Raw genomic sequence first — 26082 nt, 5'->3', positions numbered from 1 at the left:
CCTCCTTCCTTCCTTCCTTCCTTCTGCCCTGCCCGTCTTCCTTCATTCTGCCCTACTTGTCTTCCGTCCTTCCTTCCTTCCTTCCTTCCTTCCTTCCTTCCTTCCTTCCTTCCTTCCTTCCTTCCTTCCTTCCTTCCTTCCTTCCTTCCTTCCTTCCTTCCTTCCTTCCTTCCTTCCTTCCTTCCTTCCTTCCTCCCTCCCTTCCTCCCTCCCTCCCTCCCTCCCTTCCTTCCTTCCTTCCTTCCTTCCTTCCTTCCTTCCTTCCTTCCTTCCTTCCTTCCTTCCTTCTACTGTTTATTGGGACATGGTCATCCTGCAAGGGGGATTACCTCACGTGCGGTCCCGTCTTAAGGTTTTTTCATTTTCCTCATGTTGAGGTTTTTGAGTTTTTCCTTGCCCTCATGTGGGTTTTTGATCGGAAGGTGTAATAATAGTCCGTAGTTTGCAGTAGTCTGTGCACCTCTTTGAGACTCCTTGTGATTAAGGGCTATACAAGTTAACATGACTTAACTTGACTCTCTCTTCATTCTTTCTTTCTTTCTTTCTTTCTTTCTTTCTTTCTTTCTTTCTTTCTTTCTTTCTTTCTTTCTTTCTTCTAACGAGTCAAGTCAAGTCGTTTTTATTTGTATAGCCCTTTATCACAGAGAGTCTCAAAGGGCTGCACAGGTTATTGCAAACCACAGACTATTATTACATACTATTATTATACCATCCCCTGGTCTAAAACCTACACTAACGACTTGAATCGTGACTTAAATGCGGATGTTACGTTACAGTAATTGGTCGCAAGTGTGCTCACGTTCCGAGTGTAGACTGTACCGATTTGTTAACGCTAACTTAACTTTCCCATTAAATTATGAGCCAAGCGCGCCCTCTAAGGCTCCAATTGTCCCAGTGCAACGCGGCGGCTTTTGATGACGTATACATCCTTCGCTACACAAAAAACAACAAAAGTCAGCTGTTGTGGCACATATTGTCATAGGAAGGAATTAGAAAAACCGCACTTATTTAGGGCTTTTTTATTGCCCACGAGGCTTGAATTGCCTCAATTTAGCTACCGAATGTGGTCATAAATAGCGTCACTAACGAACGAGGTTGTTGCCTATTTGTTTTAGCCATTAGCAAGTTAGCTAGGATCGACGGTGCTGAGCCATTTGGACCAAAAGGTAAATATGGTCTGTCTTCTACAATATAATAGATTGGAAATAAACACAATAGTTAAAAGTTTCTGTAAAGAATTAAAGGAGATACATATTAACTAAAAAAGAACCGCAGTAAACGGGACGGATGGGGTTTGTCTTGGAAAATTACTTAAAACGAGATACATTTTCTCAAAAATTCTAAAATTAGCAGGTGTTACAATGTAGTAACTGTTGGTGGAAAACATTTACAAATGTTTCATAATCTGTTTGGGGAAAAAAATAATCAAAATAATGCTCAGTATCCTCAATTGCACATTCCTGTGTCCATTTGTATACCTGTCAACCTCCAGGGCTCCATGCCCTTACAAAATGTTGTATTTTCCCTTACAAAATACAAAATAATCTTACACCAATTTTTTTTTTCCAAACATGTTTATTTATGTAGTTTACCATGTTATATTGTACATGTGTTTCGTTGTATATATTGTTAATTAACATTTTGTTGTGAGATACTGAGTTGCTCGACATGAATGAGGTTTATTATAAGAAAAAGTTCAAAAATGAAGTCGCTTGGACGTTCACTGTAGAAGGAAAAAATACCTGCAAATATAATTAAGTAGAATAATACATTTTGTTATTCAAATTATTAATTTGTTGTCTGCATTCAATTATTGTTGGTAATATACTGATTAAATGGATAACCACAAACCTGTTAGGGTTTAAGATCAGGTAATTGTGTAATTTTGTAATTGTAATCCTGTGCAGTCCTTTGGGACATTTTTGTGATTAAGGGCTATATAAATAAATGTGACTTGACTTGACCTGACCTGTCTTTTTTCATTTTCTCCTTTTATACCTCCTTTTTTTCTTAACTTTTTTTATACAACATAATAATTTGTAATATAATGCATCAAAGCAAGTGAGCCGTTTGAGAGCCGGCTCTCTTTAATGATTTGAGCCAAAAAAGCCGGTTCTCTAAAAAGAGACAGACTTCCGAGGAAATCCGAGGCGGCAGATGCATGCACACAGTAGCATCAAACCGCTCGCTTCATCTGCAACGGGGAAAAAAAACGATACCGGGATACAGGCTACCGCGGCAAACTCGCTTGACTTTATTGATTTGCCGTTTCGTCATAGTCGGTGTATACCGGATGGTACCCATAATTGACAAATTTGCGTTTTTCCGTACAGATTTTCTTGTACGTCGTACACGTCTTAAAATGCATAATGAACGTACTTTATACGGTAAAAACGTACAGGTTGACAGGTATGCATTTGCCATTATAACCACCCAATAAAGCACAGGAAGACAACTAAAGCGTTTTTGATTGTAGACTATGTTGTGATGTCGGTTCAAATCTCATTGGGTCTCAAATGGAGTGATGAAGGACGGCACTGCGGCTGGGTGGTTAGTGTGCAGCCCCACGGTGCGGAGCCTCCCCGTGTAGAGTTTGCATGTTCTCCCCGTGCCTCCGTGGGTTTTCTCCGGGAACTCCAGTTTCCTCCCACTCTTTAAAAACATGCATATCAGGTTAATTGACCGGTCTAAATTCTCCCTAGGTTTGAATGAACGAGTGAGTTGTCTGTGTCTGTGTGCCCTGCGTCTGGCTGGCAACCAGTTCAGGGTATCCCCTGCCCACTGCCCAATCATGGCTGGAATGGGCTCCAGCATCCTCGCGACTCTGGTGTAGAAAATGAATGAATGGATGGAGTGATGAGTGATCAAGGCTTTCACAACGCGCCACAAGTCGAAAACCCCTTTTGCGGAAATACAGTGATCCCTTGTTTATAGCAGGGGTTAGGTTTCAGAATAACCCCGTGTTAGGATTTTTTTTTTTTTTTTCAACAATTGTTATTTAATTAAATACTTCACAATGCATTGAAATAATAAATCAAAACCCTTTTAGAGGTACAAGCATTTTTTTTAACAAAGAATGAAATGAAATGATCTGCATTTTATATAACACTTTTCCAGTTAATGAAGACTTCCCAAAGCGCCTTACAAATGTGCTTCACATTTACCCATTCACACACACTCATACACCAATAGCGGCCGTGCAGCCATGCAAGCCGCCAACCTTCTTATTGGGGTTCAGTGTCTTACCCAAGGACACTTTGACATGTAACACGGAGGAGCCAGGATTCCAACCTGCGATCTCTTGATCCCAAGACGAGCATTCCACCTCCTGAGCTAATGCCGCCTCCTCAGAAGAAAAGTACTGTTTACTGTAAATATTTATTTATTTATGACCAATAACCACTTTCTTCGGGGCTCTTTAGCCAACCTGAAAGCAGAACACAGTGCATGATTCAACTATGCGAAGTAGTGAAACTGAAAAGTAAACTGCATTGTAGCAAAAAATCACAGTACACTAAAAACGACTACATTGAGGACAGGGGTTAAATATAAGTGTTATTTTGTCAGACCACAATAAACACTTGGAACATTTTCGGTTTGCAAACTCATGGCTATGAATGCCAGAAGTTGTCTCAGGAAAGGAGGTGATTGTGATTGAAAATCAGTTAGATCCCCCTGCCTATCAAGGCAGAAAGAGCCAGAAATTCAACTGACTTATAAATCCATTAAAAACATTAAAACCCTCGCTATGGCCTATTTTTTTTTTCAAATAACTTCTGTAATTTAAAATTATAATTTTCAAAATAATCTTGTTTTTTATTGTGTAACCGAATGGATTAATGAAATTATCCACTGACTTTACATACTTTGCCACTGGCATATGGATGTTATGAAAAACTGCATTTATCTCCCGGTTTCCCCTTTTTTTTCTCCTTGTCGTTTAGCTGAAGGGACTGATTTGTGGTCTCGCCAGACCGCAAGACGTCCTGGTGGAGAACCCGACATCCGACGTTGTTTGCTGTTCTGTTCGGGCGACATGTCTCCGCGCAAGACGACCTTGGTTCCTGTGAGCAGCCGACGCAAAGTAGCGGATGACTACTTCACCTTTAACTTCCTACCGGTGGAGTGCCAGCTACATGTGTTGTCTTTCCTGAACGAGGTGGATAAATGTAGCTGCGCTCTGGTTTGCTTGAGCTGGAGTTGCCTCGTTCGCTCATGGAAGCTGTGGCGGGTTGCCGACTATTCCCGTCGAGGCGTCTTTCATCTGGGCCAAGAGGGACTACTTGTTTCTAATCGTGAGTTTGAGAGATGGAAATCATGGGTTCACCTCTATACTCACCATCTCATCTCGCGCCGAGCTAGCCTTCTCACACTGAAGGCCAGCTTTGATCTAGGGGATCGCTGCAATAAGTGGGGTGACCTTCTAAGACACCTTTTGGATAATGTCCACTGCAGTGATCTTAGTCACCTGGGCCTCAACTGGACTTTTACACTTCTTGAACCTCTTGATCTCAGGGTGCACTCCAGCTCCAGTTCTCACCAGGACAGCATCACCAAGATGGAGCAGGTAACAGCACTTTTTGGAATTGTATGTTTGAAGACACATTAAACAGATGGATAGTCACCCACAGTCAGGGTTTGCATGATTTATAGATAAGAATAGACGAAAATAGTCTTTATCGTCCACGTAGTTGACATTGTTTGCACAAGACTAGACATGGCACTGCCGGATAAACAAGATAAAGTGGTAATTAAGGCCAAAAAGAATAAATTAAGATAAAATAGTATCAGGGTAAATAGGCAAAATATTTACTAGGTGCTGGTTAGAGAGTGGCCAAAGTGAAATTTATTTTATAATAATATTGCAATGAAAAGCAGTGCAGCATCACAATAGTGCAGTAAATAGTAGTGCAAAAATATTTAGCATCAATACCATACACCTGGCAAGATATTAATTTTTCACAGTTCTGCATTTTAGTTTCGGGTGGTGATGGCCCTGGGGTAGAAACTGTCTCTGAGCTCATTTGTCCTTGTATTGAGGGAAATGTAGTGCCTATCAGACGGCAATAGGTCAAAGAAGTGGTGGTCGGTGTGAGAGAAGTTCTTGATAATATCTGTTGTGGAACCACAATGTCCTCCAAAACTAGGCAGAGAGCAGCCAATGTTTTTCTGGGCATTTTCGGTATTTTTTTATAAATGTATTGTAGTTTTTACATTTAAAAACAAATTTGTTCCAGTTTATTATGTTTTAGCGCATTTAGAGTCTAGCAGTTGGATTTGCTGTCTTGGTGTTATTTAAGTTTTTGAATTAGGGGTGTGTCTTTATAAAAAAAGACAAACTGGTTCTTATTTTTGATATATACTGCAATATACTGGACAAAATGTACTTTGTATATTTTACCAAGTTTTTCATTTTACATACCATGCTTGTGGAAAAAAGTCATGGTATCCTATTTTTTGTCATTTTTTTTACTTTTTTTACTTTTGTTTCCTTTGTAAACATGATCATGAATGACAAAAAAAGTTTTAAAAAATGAACAAAAATGGAGGTAAAAGCATTGGCACATATCTCATTGGTGTTGCAAAAAATGTATATACATTTAAAGGACAGGTTTCTGTAAAAGGGTTGAAGAAAATAAACAATATCCAAGGGGAACAGTGTTTTAAATATCGCAACAATAAAATGTGCTAACAATTATCGTTTGAAAAAAAAATAGCAATCTGCGATAAAATATACTTTGTGTGTGTATGCTTTTGGATTCATTTTATTACAATCTTAATCTGATCCAGAATTGTGCTCGTAGCTCACATCGCTTGTGTAGCGAATGGATTTTCCGCGAAGAAAATATTACATACCAAATTTTGACCTTGGGGGTAGGGTGTCTGCCCATAGACTGGGAGGTTGCCGGTTCGAGCCTCTGCCGATTCATAACTTTTTTTTCATCATTGGGACCCGTTGCATCCCTGCTTGGCGTTCGGCATTAGGGGTTGGAATTGGGGGGTTTGGTTCCCTAATGACTCCCGGTGACAGGTGTTGCAACACATCGGTTGGGTTGAGGGAGTGGCTGGAAATCCCCTCTTCTGAATCAATCTCTCATAAAGTGACAGGAATGTGTTGTTGACAAGCCACCTCCCACAATGGCTCCGATATTTACATGCATACGTACATACACACCAATTTGTCCACTCGCATCTTCCCAAAAGTATCCAATTACACTAAAAACACATTCAAATAACATTTACACAGACAAAAAAATACAGTAATGAGATAGATGATATTAACAAAATAAAAGGCAGGTTTTATATAATGCACCGTAACAAATGTGTGCAGGGGTGGGGTTGCGGTTGCACGGAGGAGTCTCAGAGATACCATACCTGTCAATGTATATGTTTTTCCAGTATTTAATACGATTTTGGTCGTTCAAATTTTGTACGACGCTTAACAATTTTTTTAAAGTTACTATAACTTAAACTGAACATATACACACAAACAAATGACAGCACTTTTTTTTTTGCCAGTGGAAGTTTGCATGAGCAAACAAGACGAGCCGATACTGGCGGTGAGCGGTCTCGAGTGGTAGCCTCTAGGACTTGAATGGGATTTTCATTCGTATAGCAAGTAAGATTTATATTAAATAAAAAACTCGTACACCGAAATTCTCCTGTTTAGAGGTGCTCGTTTAAAGAGGTACCGTCGTAAAATGAAATGAAATGAAGTGATCTGCATTTATATAGCGCTTTTCAAGTCAAGACTTCCCAAAGCACTTTACAGTGTGTTTCACATTTCCCAATAGCGGCTGTGCAGCCATGTAAGGCGCTAACCTGCTTATTGGGGGTATTAGGGGTTCAGTGTCTTACCCAGGGACACTTCGACATGTACACGGAGGAGCCAGGATTCGACCTGCGATCTCTTGATCCCAAGACGAGCGCTCTACCTCCTGAGCCACTGCCGCCTCGGTACCGTCGTATATGACATTCTCCCTTGAAATGCTTCATTTTTCAGTACAGTCTGTGAGCTTACGGTAAACTGGCAAATTTTGCATATTTATCCCTAATAAATCGATTTTATTTTGACAGGTGACCAATTTCCAGGAGCTGTTTACCAGACTGACTCAATGCTGTCCTCGTATCACCAAGATGAGGTTACCCTTTGACTGGTCGGATTTGTCTGTGTCTCTGCTCATCCAGTTCAAGCACCTCAAAGTTTTGGAGCTTAAATACTTCTGGGTCTTCAAAGGAGTGACTCCATCCACATTGCAGACCCTAACAACTTCGCTACCCAACTTAAAATCCCTGACCTTACACATCTTGGTGCCACTAAGGAACCTCGGCATTTCTTATACCCTGGAGTCGCTTTCCTTGGAGTTCTTAGACGTTTCACCCAGCAGAGGTCTGGTCTTTTCTGGTCTAAAACTTCCTGCTTTGCGTGAGCTCCGAGCCAAGAAGACCGTTCGAGGAATCACATTGGATAGGCGCACCAGGCTGAGGATCCAGAGCCGTTGGCCCTGTTTCTACCATGTCCTTCAGGAAGGAACGCCAAAACTCCAGACCCTCAACAATGAGAGACTCCTTCCTGCGTGGAGAGAAAATATCTACGGGGAACTTTCCGCCATCCTAGAAGACTGCTGTTATTGTGTCCAGCATCTGGACAGCTGGCTTTGGTGACCAATTAACTGAATGTAGTTTTATTCCTCGGATGTCATTTTTCTTTTTTAAATCTGCTCATAGGAAATTAATAACTTGAATAAACTGCACCGTGTATGGCCGTATGATTATTAGCAATGCCATAGTATTTTAGACTTTTATAAGTTCCTTAATTTGTAAAAGTACCCTAAATGCACCATGTTGCCTGGAGCAATCACAGAGAAAATCGATGTGGGACTTATTTGCTTGCAACTGCGAAAACATCAGGAAAATAAAATGTTATAAACCTTTGATGGAAATGAGCATCAGTAACCACACTCATATGAATAAGGTTTGATCCTTAAGGGGCAGCACGGCGGCGCAGTGGTAAGCGCGTGTGCGGCACAGTTCTAAGGTCTTGGGAACCTCCTGTCGTGGGTTCAAATCCAGCTCCAGACTTCCTGTGCGGAGTTTGTATGTTCTCCCCGTGCTTGCGTGGGTTTCCTCCGGGCACTCCGGTTTCCTCCCACATTCCAAAAACATGCATTTCAGGTGAATTGGCCGGTCCAAATTGTCCCTAGGTGTGAATGAGCGAGTGAGTTGTCTGTCCCCGTGTGCCCTGCGATTGGCTCGCAACCAGTTCAGGGTGTCCCCTGCCCACTGCCTGATGATTGCTGGGATGGGCTCCAGCACCCCGCGACCCTACTGAGGATAAGCGGTGTAGCTAATGAGATGAGATGAGATCCTTAAGGGATCTCACCTGATCCAAAGAGCAAATTATATTTAAACTTATCAAACAAATCAAAGAAAGAGCATTCCATTTTTTTATGCGTTCGATTTTTTTTCTATCCACAAAAAATATATCAGAAATGTAAACCCACTTTTCAAAATTTGGTTTAACAAATTTGTTTCTTTGGGGGGTTAAATCTTTAAATATGATAAATGTTCCGTATATAAAAATGATATATAAATGCTTCAGAATCTGCCCCTTGTCTAGAGTTAAACATCTCATTATTATTATTTCCCTTTTTACTGTTTTTAATTTTATTTACTTCTTTTCAGATTTCTTTTCCTCTGTACTTCTACAGCACTTTCTGTTCCTTTAAAAATGGTTAACTTCTTTCCATGATGAAACAGTCAATGTTGAAACTTTCATGCCAATTTTGTTGGTAAACTTCAATAAAATGAAAAATGCCAGATAACCTTTTATAAAACTGTTTTGGCGCTCTCTGCCAGACCAAAGTGGTACTGCAACTCTCAGCATCACAACACAATTGTGTGCACTCTTATTTGCATTGTTTTAACGTACTTAGTGGCTCATATATCACGTGATTCAACCATTTGATGATATAATGAGTTGCTAATGCTTTTAATATTAAATCGATTTTAATTTATCTAATCGATTAGTTGTTACAGCCCTAGATGGTAGTGAATAACACTAATAGGTTGAATAGCGTCTTTTTCATGCAAACCCGAATAACATCAGCCAAATTAGCAATTCTTTAAAGTATCATTTTAACTTAATTTAGATGAGTACATTTTTATCCAAACAATTTTTACTAAATATATTCATTTCCCTAATCGCTTTTTCCTACCAAGGTTGCAGGATACTGTAGCATGTGTGCTGTAGGACCAGCACCAAGAAAAAAAACGACTTAGTTTTCCCGTATATTAAATTTATTTGTGTATTAACGCACTTTTTTTAAGCACTTTTTTTCCGGCCAAAAATATAATAAATAAAGGTGGACGTTATCACTGTAGTTGAGCAATGGTTCATCAGTCATCAACTATCGCTGACTTCATTTGGTCAGCACTGGATGCAGTGGGAATCAAACCCGGATCCCTACATTGAGAGTGCCCAATCCTGGCCACAAGCTAACTATGATTATTGGTGAAAATTCAATAACATAGGGTTTTATGTCATTGTTAAACTATTTTTACTCACAGTGCCATGTTGTATAAACAACCATTACAATGTAATCGAGTATTACGGGGAAAGTGTTCCACCAAAGCAACAATGTACAATGTAGTACCATGAGTAAAAACAGTGTGATGATGAGATCAAATCTAATGCCTTTTCCTATGTAATAATGATCCCCTGCTGTCTTTTGTTTGCACAATGGATTTGAGATTATTTTCATTATTGTTATTAGGCTAGGCCACAGGGAATATGGTCAGAAATGTCAAATACGGGTGAAACATATACCGTAAATTCCGGACTATAGAGCGCACCTGATTATAAGCCGCACCCACCACATTTTAAGAGGTAAACTGATTTTGTACATACACAAGCCGCACATGTATATAAGCCGCATGCGCCCACATTTAAACATGTAACACAAACACAAAATTAACCCAAACCCGACTTCAAGTCCCGCGATTGAAACTAAATTTCCTTCATTAAAGTCCACAGTCCAAAAATCACAGCTGGCAAAATGAACGGAAAATGATACCGGTACTTAAGATTTGATGCAGACCTGCAGAGTCCGGGTCCCGTTGAAAGTAATCCAAGGAAAGTGTATATTTCCAAAGGTAAGGGTGGGAAAAATATATCAGATGAACACATTTACTGACGCAACTCCTTTTTCTTTAACCAACTTTTTACCCTCTCTTCTTTCCTTGTCTGTCCCTCACCTTTAGCGGTCCCCACTTAAACCCGGCACCCCGCGTTTGTTCTGCCCCTCATTTTTCGTTCACACGTGCAAAACATATCAGAATAAGTGTCTAAATTAAATACAAATAAATACATTACAAAAATATACAGTTGCAAATACATATCATACATGGGTTACACATATTTACAAAGAAAGACAGTACACGAGAGAGTTTTCAAAGCTTTAATAATTATAATATAGCTTTGACAGGGCAGTTAATGGTAGCAACACTCGAGCGCCGCTGGCGGCCGTTAGAAAAATGACATAAATTGGCCGCATCACTGAATAAAAGAGGCGGCAGTAGCTCAGGAGGTAGAGTGCTCGTCTTGGGATCAAGGGATCCCAGTTCGAATCCCGGCTCGTCCGTGTTACATGTCCAAGTGTCCTTGGGTAAGACACTGAACCCCTAATGCCCCCAATAAGCAGGTTAGCGCCTTACATGGCTGCAAGGCTTCTATTGGGAAATGTGGAGCACATTGTAAAACGTTTTGGGAAGTCATTGACTTGAAAAGCGCAATATAAATGCAGATCATTTCATTTCAATATTTTTTTACGGTAAGTTGATAAGTAGGAGTTTGTGCAAGGGTGGAGGTTTGGTCCTTGCATTGGTTGGGACATGGTACATTTTAAAAAGTGACCACATAATATTATTGAAGACAAAACCTTAATTGCTTGATTTTGGTAAAGACACGTCCCCTCTGTCCATGCCCAAACCCTTGAGTTTGTGGCTGGACCACAGTCACCACCTCCAGATGTATGAGTACAGCCCACCGCAAGACATTTATAATCTCTGTATTGAATCACTTAGTCTTTGCTCCCTATGCAATGTCCAGGTTAATGATTATTCCGAAAGCAGACTCGAGATGGTCGGGCCCGGCCCTATTTATGAGTGGGCGGCTACTGGGATGCCGATAGGTTTTGCAGATCAGAGTTATACAAGTACGAAGATCGGTGAGACGAAGCTTCGCCAAAACAAGACCTCCGGCACGGCAGGCACTATGCCCAAGACCTCGACATCCATGGCCTTTGCCATTGCCTTCGGCATCCTGACTGTCTCCGTCATCGGGAGCATCGTCACTATGGTCATCTGTTATAAAAGTCAGATTGCGACCATGAACCCGACGCCACGTCCGACCATCCCGACAACCACTGTGGCGCCTGTGCCTGTCTTTCGTTTACCGACTAATTTGGTGCCTGAGAACTACAAAATCTTCCTTCATCTTGACCTCTACTCCAGAATCATTGAAGAAGTCAATGTCACCACTCCAAACCAGAGTTTGCTGTTCAATGGTAACTCAACGGTATATTTCCGTTGCGTTGAGAGGACTTGGAGCATTTACCTCCACAGCCGAGACCTGAGGCTTTTTTCTCCGGTGGTGAAGAACGAAATGACAAAAAAGAGGATTGATGTATCATACATGAAAGCTCATGCGGATCACAGAGATTTTTTAGAGATCCAATTGATGGATGCGCTGGAGGTGGAAAAGAACTACAGCTTGTTTCTGGCTTTCCGAGGAGAGCTCTCGCAAAATCTTCAGGCCTTGTATGTAAGCACATATAAAGGTGTTCCCCATTCTGGAGACAATAAAAACACAGAGAGGTAAGTGTTGAGGACTTGAAATCTGCTTCGGTGTAAGTTTTAAAATATAATTAGCAGTAGTTGACTCGAAAGGAATAGAAAAAAACTACAGAATACCGATCTTGCATAAACTACCCAATCGCAAGTTATCTTAAGGAAAAAATTATCTTGATCTCATTCAGCGTGCTACCATAACCATTTTGAAAGTGAGATTTAAAGGGAAAGTGTGTATTATTTAGCGCAGGGGTCAGCAACCATTTTGGTGTGGAGTGCCACTTTCAAATGTCCTTGTAAATCAGTGTGCCACACCAGGATCAATGCCTCGCACAGCATTTTTCGAATATCCAACAGAGCTGTCCTTTTACACCAGTCCAAATACACACACACACACGCTTCTTAAAAATATTCGCCATCAGTAAATCGTTTTCTGTGCTTTGCAATGCGATAGCTTGCTTCAGTGGTGGTGTTTTTAGCAGTGACAAAGGTCTTCAGCGTCTGTGTTTGTTTGCCGTACCTGGACACAGCGCGTTTTAATGTCTCCGCCATGTCGGACTCATCCTTAAATTCATGTTCATGTTTTGTCTCGTAACGACGTTTAACACTTGCTGTGCGAGGTACAACGCTCTCGAGGCATAATGCACAAAACAGCACGGTCATTTTCTGCACACAGCCTCATTCGACTGTCCACGCTGGCTGAAAAGAACGAGATGTTTTCGCTCGAGGAGCCGTGATGATTCGTTCATTTATCGTGCGCGTGTGTTTCGTTGGCTGGGTTAAAACACGGAGTTCTCCTCTGCGAGGCGCCGCGCAAACACAAGCTCACACACGAAGCAGAAGTGGAAAGGCGCTAACCTAAAGCCTCTAAAAAAAACACGGGGCGCAACTGAAAATGTTTAAATTTCAGGTAAATGTGCTTTAAAAACAATCATTATTATTTTGCTGTGCGTTCGCGTGGCACTGCTGGCACCTGTGTCATAGGTTGCCGACCCCTGATTTAGCGTCTCTTCGTCGTAAAACAAACTTCATTTATTGAAAAAACAATATTCCTTCATAGATTTCTTGCCAGCACACATCTGCAGCCAACAGATGCCAGAAGCGTGTTTCCTTGTTTTGATGAGCCGGATATGAAAGCTGAATTTGATGTGACAATCATTCATCGAGAAAACATGGCTGCCCTCGGAAATGAAGCGGTGGCAGGTAAATAAAAACGGTTTGAGTACCAAAACAGTATTGCTATACTTGAACTTGATGTAGCGTTCTTAAAACTTATGTCCAACTTCCTTTAGACAATGGAAGACTTCACGACAAGTGGGAATTCACACGTTTTCATCCAACACCGAAAATGTCAACCTACTTGTTGGCATTCACCGTTTCAGAGTTCACGTTTGTCGAATCGAAACACGACAGGGTGGATATCCGAGTGAGTTTTTCTGCTGCACTGACTGGAGTGTTCTATGTTTTATATTGCCATTTGTTTAGGGTAGAACTGACAGTGTCTTCCTCCAAAATATATTTTTTCCTACAGTTTTTCCCATCCTAATTCTACGTAACTGAACAGCAGCCTTTTGCACAATCTTATATCTCTCTTTGAAATCACAATCAACACATTGAGTTGAAATAACAAATAAAACAATTCCTACTCTTTACGGCAAAAGTGCCACAGGGATCCGTCCTGGGGCCCATCCTGTTGATAATTCATTCTTCCACTTTGTCACATCTTCCGCACACACATTTTTTTCACTGTTGTGCTGATGACACTTTTTCCTCAAGCTTAACGACGCTACGATTTTTAGTCCGGCCCACCAAATGTTAAAAATATGATGATATGTATAAAAGGGTAAGAAAAAGTACTTTAATAAAAATGTGATTATTTGGTACCCAGTGTCACGGACATTGAAAAAGCTGGCTACATTTATCTTTACCTGCTATTTTTTAATCAGGTAATTGTTCTATCAATCATGAGATTTATCAAATTTAATAAAAAAGAAAACACTTCTGAGCTATATCTGTTGCATCGTAAGTTTGCAATGCACATTATAAACATTATAAGATTTAGTGCTTAACCCTTTATTGACCAAGTATCGCACAGGCCGCCTGAAATCTTTTTGTTATTTTGACCATGAAAGAGTCGGAAATTATGTCATGAGTAATTACTTTTGGCCCTTTTTTACGAAAAACACAAACTTTCAATATATCATATCTACCATAAATATGTGTTAAGACGATGGAATAATAGTTTAAAACGAAAAACAAAATGAAAAATAGACGATTTTTTTCAATGTTATAATGAAATAGAGACTGACATGGAAATACACACTTAAGACAAACTGGAAATTTGAACTGTTATAAATAGATACAAAAAAGTTTTTGAGTCTTGCTCTCTTAGTTGACCATATATTGTCAACTATTTTTCACCATGACTAGGCGTTTTATGGGCCTGTGTGGTAGGTGGTGAAATTCCTGGAGACAGAGACCCTTATTATACATGCCCAATCAGTCTCGCAATTCATTGCCCCTTTAACAATCAAAACTAATAAAGTAATGTTCAAAGGATTCAAATGTTTTTTTTTGGTTGTGTATCCCAAAAATGCTTAACAAAATGCATTACTTATCATGCCCCGGCAGTGTCATTTCTTGCCTGTGATTGGTCTATTGCCACACATGGATGCCTGTGAGATACCATTGTAGGAAGTTGCTGCTGCCTAGAGAGTGTTTCGGAGAACTATTCGATTGAATTTGATAATATGTTAAGAACTGTCGGAGAGTTACGGTAATTTAAATAGTGCTTGTCTAACTGGGGCACCGGTGCCCCCGTGGTAATAAGAGGGTTAAAAAGAGACATTTTTATTACCAGTACTTTGTATTTATTTGGAGCATTTCAAAAGCAATTTGATTAAATGGTCTATATATAGAATTCGTAAATAAGAAATATTAAATATAGATGTCGGTATTTTTATTTATGGATGCAATTCTAAAAAAAAAACTTCTATCATTTTTTTTGCATGAATAGAATTTTCACAAAAAAAGCCTCAAATGAGATACATGATTTTGAGATAGCAGCCACAATATGAAATAAATGGAACATGCTTAAATTATCCTTTTTCCTCATGTGTTGCCCAGATATCAGACTGTAGACTCAATAGGTAGATCGTAAAAAAAAATGCAATCAATATTTTGTTTTTCTTCTAACCCTTTTTGCCAATTTTATTTTTAACTGACCCACCAATTAAAAAGTTTGCCCACTCCTGCTCTGTAGGAATGCAGGACACAATGAAAATCAGTGAAGCAGCGAGACAGTAAAAGGTGAACAGCGTTATAGCGAGGGATTACTGTTACGAGGCCTTGCAAAAGTATTGCCCCCCACCCCAAAAACTTTTTGACATTTTGCCATATATAAGGCTTCGAACTCAAAAATGTATCTAAGGATCAATAACATGTGAAAAAAAACAAATTTATTCAACTTTTTGTATTGAGTTAACAAATAAAACATTCAAAAGTAGGCATTGCAAAAATATCGGCCCCTCTTGGAGTTTATACATTGTAAAACGCACACGTTCCTAAAAACTCTTAATTATGTAATTATGTAATACTTTACTACAGGAATTATCTGGGTTCTTGAGGGCTGTATGTCTTGCATGTTTTGGAGTGTAAGGTATATTACATCTAGTTATCTGTCATTTTCTCAATTACTCACGTTACAAATGGCTCTGATGGAATATACTTGCTTTCATACTGTTTTTTATTACCTGTTCTCTATTTTTCTACTCTTTTATATGATTCTGTTTAAAAACACGCATACTTTCAGTCTTTATTTTGAAGGGTACAGGAAACTCATCATGGTATGTTTTTACAACTGCTTGACTTCTTCTAAATAAAAACAATCGCGTCACTGGGCCACGGTGAGAAAGAGGAGTCATTCCGTTTTTCTCCCCGCGGTAACTGGGGGCCTCCTGTTGATATCAAACCTGGATCTTCCTTGACTCTCATATCAGCCAGAGATTAATATCCCAAATTAATCTGTCAGGATGTTTTCCTTTTCCAAAACAGGTTATTAAAACGATTAGTTCGTAAGTGAACTCTATAGGAGTTTAGTATAAATCCTGGTCATATGAATCACGTGTCTTAAGGCAAAGAAACTCAAAGATTTGCAGGATTTCCGCCCTTGAGTTCATCTGTCCTCTTTTTTCTTTTTTATATATTTTTATTAACTTGATTCGCACGACCGAGCACCGAAGCAAACCCGAGATTTCATATATTATTTGTAAGTACTTGGAAGTAGGAGAGCTGATTCATGTTTATAAATTCGAGCCTGTGTTTTGTAAAGAAACTCAAGTTAAACAAGACAGTATAAGCATGTGCATATTTGATATTTCGGTGACTGGAGAGGTTGCATTAACAATTTTTAGTCATTGATGAATTTTTTTTTAAGAGTTGACGGGAAATTTTTAAAGCTATTTGGCGGGTTGAGAATCGGGCCATAGATCACAGCAGCAGTCTTTCCATAGGAATCGAGCACAGGGAAACAGAGAGACAAAGAAGAACAATGATGGGTGGATAATTTAAAAAAATAGGCAACGAGAAAGAAGCCCGGCCTGACTCGGTCGATTGACATTGTAGTCCCGATCCAGCCCAAAATTCAATTTGGTTTGCTTCGTGCTCAAGCTCGGGCTTAAGATCTTACCTCTGATGTGAATCTATACCTCTGGCTTTCTATGTAAACGTTTTAGTTTTAAAATGCCAATAAATCTTTCCCGTCTGTTACTTTCTCATGCAGATATTTGCTCGGCCACAGGCCACTGATGCTGGATACACTCGATATGCAGCAAATGTTACACAGAAAATTCTCAAGTACTATGAAAATTACTTTGAAATGAATTACCTTCTAAAAAAACTTGGTAAGTAATAAGAATGTCTCCGTGAATACAAATTATTGTTGGAAGGTATACGGTATATACTTTGTAGTATTCAAATTTCGCCTAGTTTAAATGGACAGTGTATATTATTTGAACACTAGATGCCGATGTACGCTGTAGTGCAACCGAAAAAGAGGGCTAGAAGGCGCGAGGAAGAATACAAACTACTCAAACTCAAAGTGACCAAGAGGCACCATTTTTACCTAGCCTTTTTGAGGTTTTCGGGCATTGGTAACCGCAAGATGACAGATGGTTATGTCATATCTACCTCCTGAGCTACTGGGCGGCAGTAGCTCAGGAGGTAGAGCGCTCGTCTTGGGATCAAGAGATCGCAGTTCAAATCCCAGCCCCTCCGTGTTACATGTCAAAGTGTCCTTGGGTAAGACACTGAATGCCCCTAATGCCCCCAATAAGCACGGCCGCTATTGGTGTGTGAGTGTGTGTGTGAATGGGTAAAAATGTGAAGCACAGTGTAAAGCGCTTTGGAAAGTCTTCATTGACTTGAAAATCGCTATATTAGAAAAAAAATGCAGATAATATCCCGCATGTTACTTATAATAAATGCTTATTTGCGACCCTTGTGTATTAAAAAAAATGCATGTTTGAAAGATACTTCATGTTTTTTTTGCTTATTATTTAAATCAAATGTTTTTTTTTAGAAGTGAACAAAGTTTTTTTTTACACTAGGAGAGTCTAAATAATACACACTGTCCCTTTAACAACTGTGCTTTAATATCGTGCATGTGTGTAATCTTAGTGACCCGAGTAGTTCTATTCAGGGTTGGGTAGGGTTACTTTAACTTGATTACTTTTAATTACTTTTGGATTACTCCGAATACCAATAAAATAATAAATAAAAGACAAAATAAACTAAATATGAATAAAATGATGACTCACAATACGTGGTAAGCTTTCTCTCCTGGCTTTGATCTCTTTGATCTCCGGCAAAACTAACATAAAATGCGACAGAAACAAAATGAAAATAAATCCAAACAGCTTGCCAACATCATTTTTGCCGTTCCATGTGTTCCGTTACTCCCCAAGCCTGCACAAAATTTAGTAATTGTATTCATATTTAGTTTATTTTGTCTTTTATTAGCATGTTTGGTATTGGAGTAATCCAAAAGTAATTGAAAGTAATCCAGTTAAAGTAACCCTACCCAACCTTGGTTCTATTGTAAACATTTGCTTAATTTGTCTCCCGTAATTGCTTTTCTTTTAGCAAGGTGTCATAAAATCTGTATTGAAAGTGAGGGCTGTAAAATAAGTAGAATGTTAAATAAATGTTTGCTGTGCTGTCTCATGCTGAACTGTTATTATATATAGTACAGTCATTCAAAACACATCTTCAAAAATATGAAAACGTATGTTTTTTTGAAATTCTAAATAAATCTGAGCGTAAAACCTTTCTGAAACTTACAGTGTGGCGTTGGCTTGTGCTTAATCATTCCCCCAGATCAAGTTGCGGTGCCAGATTTATTGTCTGTAGCGATGGAAAACTGGGGGCTGGTCACATATCAACAGGGATCCTTGCTGTATGAGGAGGGCGTGTCGTCCCTTTTGCACAAGGAAACAATCTCTCATGTCATTTCACATGAACTGGCACACCAGGTTAGTAAAAAAAATACAATAAAGGATTTTTGAAAGCTGATAAACGTCCATTTTTTCATTAGGTCCTCTTGAAGTGCCTATTTTTCTTTAAAGCAAGGCACATGATAAGGCACACACCCCAAAAAACGGTCTTTTCTCATTTTTTTCATACATAAGGCGCACTGGACTCTAAGGCATAGGATAATGAGGATAGTCAATTATTTAAATAGTTAAAAGCTGAATTTACAGTGAAGAAAATTAGTATTTGAACACCCTGCTATTTTGCTATTTCTCCCACTTAGAAATCATGGAGGGGTCTGAAATTTTCATCGTAGGTGCATGACCACTGTGAGAGGGATAAAATAAAAATAAAAATCCAGAAATGCCGATGATTTTTAAAAAATATTTATTTGTGCGATATAGCTGGAAATAAGTATTTAAACACCTGAGAAAATAGAATAGAATAGAATAGAATATGCCTTATTGTCATTGTTACAACATGGGATATATCGTGACAACGAAATTGGACGACTCCAGTTCCACATTTTACAGTGAGGATAAAGAACAAAGAGATAAAGGAACAAAAACATGTTTTAACTGTCTTTGTTGTAAATAGGCTTTGCTTCCTCCGGAGGGGGGGGGGGGGGGGGTGTGATGAGGGGGGTGAGGGACAAACAGAGATGGGGGGATCAAACTGGATGTTTGATCTTACTGTACACACAGTCCAGTGTTTTTCCCGAATTGCTCAGTCCACGTATTGAATGGATTTGGGAAGTACAGTCCATAAACAGACCCGACTGGCAGCCTTTTCCTTTTGCTCCGTCGTTGTTGGCAGGCAGATCGCCCAGGGAGATCCGGTGGTCTCTGTATATCCCTCGGGGATGTTGTGGATGTTATGAACAAAAGACAAACTGGAGCCTGTGAAGCCGCAGCGTTTGCACGCGCCGCCATCTTGGAATGAACGTTAATATTTGGTCCAGTAGCCTTTGTTTGCTATTACAGAGGTCAAACGTTTCCTGTAGTTTTTCACCAGGTTTGCACACACTGCAGGAGGGATCTTGGCCCACTCCTCCACACAGATCTTCTCTAGATCAGTCAGGTTTCTGGGCTGCCGCTGAGAAAAGTTTTTGATTGGGTTCAGGTCTGGGGACTGGCTGGGCCATGCTAGAACCTTGATATGCTTCTAAAAGAGCCACTTTTTGGTTTTTCTGGCTATGTGCTTAGGGTAGTTGTCGTGTTGGATGACCCAGCCATGACCCATCTTCAATGTTCTGACTAAGGGAGGGAGGTTGTTCCCCAAAATTTCACAATACACAGCCCCAGTCATCCTCTCTTTAATGCAGTGCACTCGTCCGGTCCCATGTGCAGAAAAACCCCTAAGCCTGATGCTACCACCCCTACACTTCACAATAGGGATGGTGTTCTTCGGATCATGCTATTCATTCTTCTTCATCCAAACATACTTAGTAGAATTATGACCAAAAAGTTCTATTTTGGTATCATTTGACAACAAGACTTTCTCCCAAGACTTCTCTGGATCATCCAAATGGTCATATGCAAACTTCTTTGAGACCCCACGAGGTAATATCTTGCATAGGTCTCCCCTCCGATAGAGATTGACCGTCATGTTTAGCTTCTTCCATTATCTAATGATTGCTTCAACAGTGGACCTGTTTTCACCAAGCTGCTTGGCAATTGCTCCGTCTCCCTTTCCAGCCGTGTGGGTGTACAATTTTGTCTCTGGTGTCTTTGGACAGCCCTTTGTTCTTCGCCATGTTACAAGTCAAATTCTTAATGATTGTATGGGGTGGACAGGTGTCTTTACGCAGCTAATGACCTCAAACAGGTGCATCTGAGAGCAAGTGGACTTCTAATGGGCGAAAAATGTTCAAAAAAATCATACATTATGATTTTGGGATTTTTGTTTTTAGTTTATCTCTCTCACAGTGGACATGCACCTACGATGAAAATTTCAAACACCTCCATGATTCCTAAGTGGGAGAAATGGCAAAATAGCAGGGTGTTCAAATACTCATATGTATATATATATATATATATATATATATATATATATATATATATATATATATACTGGACTGTCTCAGAAAATGAGAATATTGTGATAAAGTTCTTTATTTTCTGTAATGCAATTAAAAAAACAAAAATGTCATACATTCTGGATTCATTACACATCAACTGAACTATTTCAAGCCTTTTATTATTTTAATATTGCTGAATTTGGCTTACAGCTTAAGAAAACTCAAAAATCCTATCTCAAAATATTAGAATATCATGAAAAAGTATACAAGTAGGCTATTCAACTAATCACCTGAATCATCTAATTAACTCGAAACACCTTGCGAGGGTTTCCTGAGCCTTAAAAACACTCAGCTTGGTTCAGTAAACTAAATCACAAGTATGGGGAAGACTGCTGTCCATAGGACCATCATTGATACCCTCCATCAGGAGGGTAAGACACAAAAGGAAAATTCTCAAAGAGCAGGCTGTTCACAGAGTGCAGTTTCAAAGCATATCCACAAAAAGTCTGTTGGAAGGGAAAAATGTGGCCGGAAACGCTGCGCAACCAAGAGAGATGACCGCAGCCTTAACAAAATTGTGACGAAGAGCCGCTTCCAGAATTTGGGGGAGCTTCAAAGACAGTGGGCTGAAGCTGGAGTCCAGGTATCAAAAGCCACAGTTCACAGACGTGTCCGGGAAATGGGCTACAATAGCCGTATTCCCATAGTCAAGCCACTTCTGAACTCAAGACAACGGAAGAAGCGTCTGACTTGGGCTATGGAGAAGAAGCACTGGATAGTTGCAGAGTGGTCCAAAGTCCTCTTTTCAGACGAAAGCAATTTTTGAATTTCATTTGGGAGTCAAGGCGCCAGAGTCTGGAGAAAGGCTGGAGAAGAGCAAAATCCAAGTTGCTTGAAATCCAGTGTGAAGTTCCCACAGTCAGCAATGGTTTGGGGAGCCATGTCAGCTGCTGGTGTTGGTCCACTTTGTTTCATCAAGTCCAGAGTAAATGCAACTGTGTACCAAGAGATTTTAGAGCACTACATGCTTCCATCTGCTGAAAAGCTCTATGGAGATGAGGATTTCATTTTCCAGCATGATCTGGCACCTGCCCACAGTGCCAAAACCACCAGTAACTGGTGCACTGACCATGGCATCACTGTCCTTGATTGGCCTGCTAATTCCCCTGACCTGAACCCCATCGAGAATTTGTGGGGTATAGTTAAGAAGAAGATGAAAGACACCAGACCTACAAATGCAAATGAGCTGAAGGCCGCTATCGAAGCATCCTGGGCATCAATAACACCTCAGCAATGCCACAGGCTAAATGCCTCCATGCCACGCCGGATTGATGCAGTAATCCGTGCAAAAGGATTCCCAGCCAAGTACTGAGTGCATCAATGGACATTTTCAAATGTTTGATTTAGTTTTGCTGTTATAAAATTATTTTTTTACTTGGTCTGAGGAAGTATTCTAATATTTTGAGATAGGATTTTTGAGTTTTTTTCAGCTGTAAGCCAAAATCAGCAATATTCAAATAATAAAAGGCTTGAAATAGTTCAGTTGATGTGTAATGAATCCAGAATGTATGACATTTTTGTTTTTTTAATTGCATTACAGAAAATAAAGAACTTTATCACAATATTCTAATTTTCTGAGACAGTCCAGTATATATATATATATATATATATATATATATGCAGTGACACATTTCCATATTACAACACACACAATTTGTACCAGCTGCAGGCCTTTTTGCTCACTTTATTCTTAACTAAAATAACACTAGAATAAAAAGTAGAATATATTACTGCAGCCACTAGGGGAGGGCGATACTGGGAATTTTCGTATCGATCCGATCCAAGTACACAAAGGATAGTACCGATTCATACTGATTTGATACATTTTGCTTGATAATGTCATGAACATTGAATAACTAAACCCCTCCCCTTGAGTTAGTCATTTACATTTGTGATAAACTCGGTATGTGTATGTGTAGCAATATGTCCCACTCCAACTAGAAGATTGTAGGCACTGAAAATGTTTGTTTTTTAGATAACTATAATGCAAATATTAACAGTATGAAAAATAAATGTAAATATTTCTATTACAACTGTTTCAAAACAAAAGTTAATAGAGTAAAACCCAAAGTACCAATAACGTAACAAAAAATATACCGTAAATTCCGGACTATAGAGCGCACCTGATTATAAGCCGCACCCACCACATTTTCAGAGGAAACCCGATTTTGTACATACACAAGCCGCACCTGTATATAAGCAGCATAAAGCTACGTTAAAAAATTTGTCACACATATATTAAATTGATCCACACCCGACCTCAAGTCCCGCGGTTGAAACTAAATGTCCTTCATTGAAGTACACAGTCCAAAAATCACAGCCAGCAAAATGTACGGAAAATGATACCCGTACTTAAGGTTTGATGCAGATCTGCAGAGTCCGGGTACCAATTGAAACTAATCAAAGGAAAAAAAGTCTTTATTTCCAAAGGTAAGGGTGGGAAAAATATATATCCACTATTGTTGGCCGCGTCCACAAACACGTCTCACCTTTACTCCACTTCCCGTCAGCCCGTGTTTGCTCCACCCCTCTTTTTTAATTTGCAAAACATATCAGAATAAGTGTCTCAAATAAATACATTACAAAAATATACAGTTGCAAATACATATTATACATGGGTTACACATATTTACAAAGAAAGACGGTACACCGAGAGAGTTTTCAAAGCTTTAATAATAATAATAATATAACTTTCATCCCAAACGGTGCCTGACAGAGCAGTTAATGGTAGCAACACGCTAGCAACACCCGCTCGCAACACAGTAAACGGGTCTGTTAAAAAAACATACCGTACTTGTAAAAATCACGGTAAACCGTCCTCATCTTCCTCCTTAGAACTGAAGCCATCAAAGTCGTCTTCCTCAGTGTCGGAAAGAAACTGTGTCATATAGACGTCGTCCCAAGCTCCCGCGGCCTGACTCGCGCGGTCACTGTCGCTAGTGTGCTCTTCTCTCCGTCACGCAGCAGACCGGCTTTTCAAAACCCGCTGGTGATGGTGGATTTTTTGATGCTGCCCCACGTTGTCAGGATCCACTGGCAGACTTGCGAAAAAGTTGCCTTTCGCATGCGGCCAGTTTTTTGTGAAGTTGCAGTCTTCCTCTGCGCATATATTCCACCAGTCTAAATCTTACCTTTTGTACTCGAGCGCATAAATTGGCCGCATCACTGAATAAGCCGCAGGGTTGAAAGTTTGGGGAAAAAGTAGCGGCTTATAGTCCGGAATTTACAGTATATAACAATGACAACATGCCAACTTTACCTAATATAGCACAATGCTTTGAAAATAACGCCAGAGAATGCAAATAGTGTAAATAATACAAAATAAAAGACCTCCACGACAACAACTGTTTTAGAACAAGTCAGCAGAGGCAAAGCCAAAAAAAAACAACTATGTAACGAAAATACAAATTCTGTATATCAATGTCAAAAAGAGAACTGAGGTACCTTCCATTGCACAATATAGTAAAAATAAAGTCAGCTGTGCAAATAAAGTGTAAACAGAATTGGATCCAATTTGAAAGTTAGAATGTATAATTGATTGGCTTCCAATCCACTAACAACATTATTATCGTGCTAGGAAGATAGTATCGATCCCAGCTCAATCATATCAATCCGATCCAAGTACTTGCTCAGTAGCGATAATACCCATATTTTGATTGATCCGCCCTTAGTTGCCACATGAGTAAAATCTTAATTCATATGAATAGATATACTATGCCCATGTGCAAATTCTCTAACGTACCTAAACAATAAAACCACTGTTCTTCTTTTTTGTTGGTCTGTAACATTTTCCTATACTATGTAAAGAATGTGCAATGATGATGCTAAAGCGGCGCTGCCACGAGCGGCTGCCTTTTCCAGCAGCTGCACTCTTGTTTTATTGTCTGCTCCTATCTTCGGTGTTTTTTCTTCCCTCTTTGACAACTACACTACGGATTACTTCTATCCTATGGGACATGGGTTTTAGCGCACAAAAAATGCGTGTATTCAAGGAATTTCAACTCCTTGCCCTGAAGAATTCTCGTGCTGGTGTGATGAAGGGGCCTATCGTGGAAGAAGAGCCGGCTAGCGGCGTTATAAGTCTTCGGTACCATCCGTAATCATGGTAAATGCGAACTCACGACCAAATAAGATCATCGAGTGCTAGTGGAAAACATCGAAGCGCACAGGGAGCGCAGTTGCTGTGTTTTGCAGAAACGTGGCTCACGTTTAGCATTCCGGACGCTAACGTGTAGCCACCCGGAGCTACCCGGAGCTATCCGGCTTCAACGCCGCTAAACAGAGACACGAAAGCCGGGGGGAATCGGAGAGGAGGCGGACTTGCTAACACGAGGTGGTGTATCCCTGGATTTTCACAAAGAAAAGTTTTACATCTGCCGCAGGGATGTCGAACTTTTGGACTGGCGTGACGTCATCCACTCCGCTACAAGCACCCCTAGGGCATCATGTTCATCTGTTAATAAACAACGGGGTAGACTGCTGGAAGTGTGAATTTCCCTACGGGGATGAATAAAGTATCTATCTATCTATCTATCTATCTATCTATCTATCTGATGAGGCGGCAGTAGCTCAGGAGGTAGAGGGCTCGTCTTGGGATCAAGGGATCCCAGTTCGAATCCCGGCTTGTCCGTGTTACATGTCGACGTGTCCTTGGGTAAGACACTGAACCCTTAATACCCCTAATACTCCCAATAAGCAGGTTAGCACCTTACATGGCTGCAAGCCCGCTATTGGGAAATGTGGAGCACTTTGGGAAGTCATTGACTTGAAAAGCGCTATATAAATGCAGATCATTTCATTTCTGAATTTTGGCATTTATTATTCTGTCTCATTTTGTTCACAGTGGTTTGGAAATCTTGTGACAATGAAATGGTGGAATGAAGTTTGGCTAAGTGAAGGCTTTGCCACCTACATGTCAACATTGGCAATGGACGACGTTGAACCCACATTTAAAGTTGTAAGTTGTATGTTGAGCGTAATATGCCGACTAATATACCAAGAGTTTGGGTTGATTGGGTAAGTGTTTTTGAACCCCTACTATTGTGTCATTATACAGCTGAAATCACACTGACAAATTAGATATTTGTGATTATTTCCAAGTTTTCTACAACAGTGTATTCAGTTCAGCACAAAATTTGCAACGAGTGCACTGCACAGTGATCATTTTTGGTTTTAAAATCCAGAAAAGTAAGACAACAGTCTTAAGGGTCCATTACTCACGATTGTTTTAGATTGGTTAAGCGATTGATTTGTTAATCTGACCTATTATATTTTTTTCTTTTAACGTTTTTTTTAGACATACACTTGTCTACTTTGCTGGACTTAAAATCGTGTTCGCGTCTGTAGTCGGTGTGAAAGAATGCGAAAGGTCTGTGTTTGTGTTCGTGTGTGTGTTTCGATTTATACACTATTGTTCAAAAGCTTGAGGTCACCTACAATGCTCCCTCTAAGCTGCGTACGTGCGCAATCGCGCATTGAGGGCAAATTCTCAGCGCACAAGAAAATCTATCCAGCGCAATGTTCCCTCTGAGCTGCGTGTGTGTGCAATTGCACACTACCCAGAGCTTTTCCGCGGACAAGAAAATCTAGCCAGTTCACAAAAATCAGGGCTCAAAATTGCTAAT

At 39.9% G+C, this 26082-nt stretch overlaps 2 protein-coding genes across 2 annotated transcripts in view; both read left to right on the top strand.

Moving 5' to 3' along the window:
* The first annotated feature begins 906 nt into the window (after positions 1 to 906).
* Positions 907 to 7778, top strand: LOC148362302 (uncharacterized). Its single transcript, XM_088339208.1, has 3 exons — positions 907 to 1166; positions 3945 to 4567; positions 7078 to 7778. Exons 2-3 carry the CDS (start codon positions 4037 to 4039, stop codon positions 7663 to 7665), a joined length of 1119 nt encoding a protein of 372 aa, XP_088195334.1. The 5' UTR covers positions 907 to 1166; positions 3945 to 4036; the 3' UTR covers positions 7666 to 7778.
* A 3497-nt stretch (positions 7779 to 11275) lies between these two features.
* anpeplb (alanyl aminopeptidase, membrane like b) overlaps positions 11276 to 26082 on the top strand; it is a 48790-nt gene continuing 33983 nt past the window's right edge. The window contains exons 1-6 of the mRNA XM_088339705.1: positions 11276 to 11877; positions 12911 to 13053; positions 13143 to 13276; positions 16631 to 16751; positions 18226 to 18380; positions 25302 to 25415. Of these exons, the coding sequence (XP_088195831.1) occupies positions 11276 to 11877; positions 12911 to 13053; positions 13143 to 13276; positions 16631 to 16751; positions 18226 to 18380; positions 25302 to 25415 (1269 nt within the window). The remainder of the gene's footprint in view (positions 11878 to 12910; positions 13054 to 13142; positions 13277 to 16630; positions 16752 to 18225; positions 18381 to 25301; positions 25416 to 26082) is intronic.

The sequence above is a fragment of the Urocampus carinirostris genome, chromosome 7, assembly GCF_059441175.1.
Source record: "Urocampus carinirostris isolate Australia breed hairy pipefish chromosome 7, RoL_Ucar_1.0, whole genome shotgun sequence".
Classification (NCBI taxonomy): Eukaryota; Metazoa; Chordata; class Actinopteri; order Syngnathiformes; family Syngnathidae; genus Urocampus; species Urocampus carinirostris.
Note: the sequence above shows the minus strand (reverse complement) of the source record. Positions and strands in the feature narration are given on the sequence as shown.

What these genes read in the sequence shown, in the direction of transcription:
- LOC148362302 (XM_088339208.1), top strand. Translation starts at nt 4,037, where the DNA reads ATGTCTCCGCGCAAGACGACCTTGGTTCCTGTGAGCAGCCGACGCAAA. An exon ending in GCATCACCAAGATGGAGCAG is followed by an intron (nt 4,568 to 7,077) that starts GTAACAGCACTT and finishes TTATTTTGACAG; the next exon opens with GTGACCAATTTCCAGGAGCT.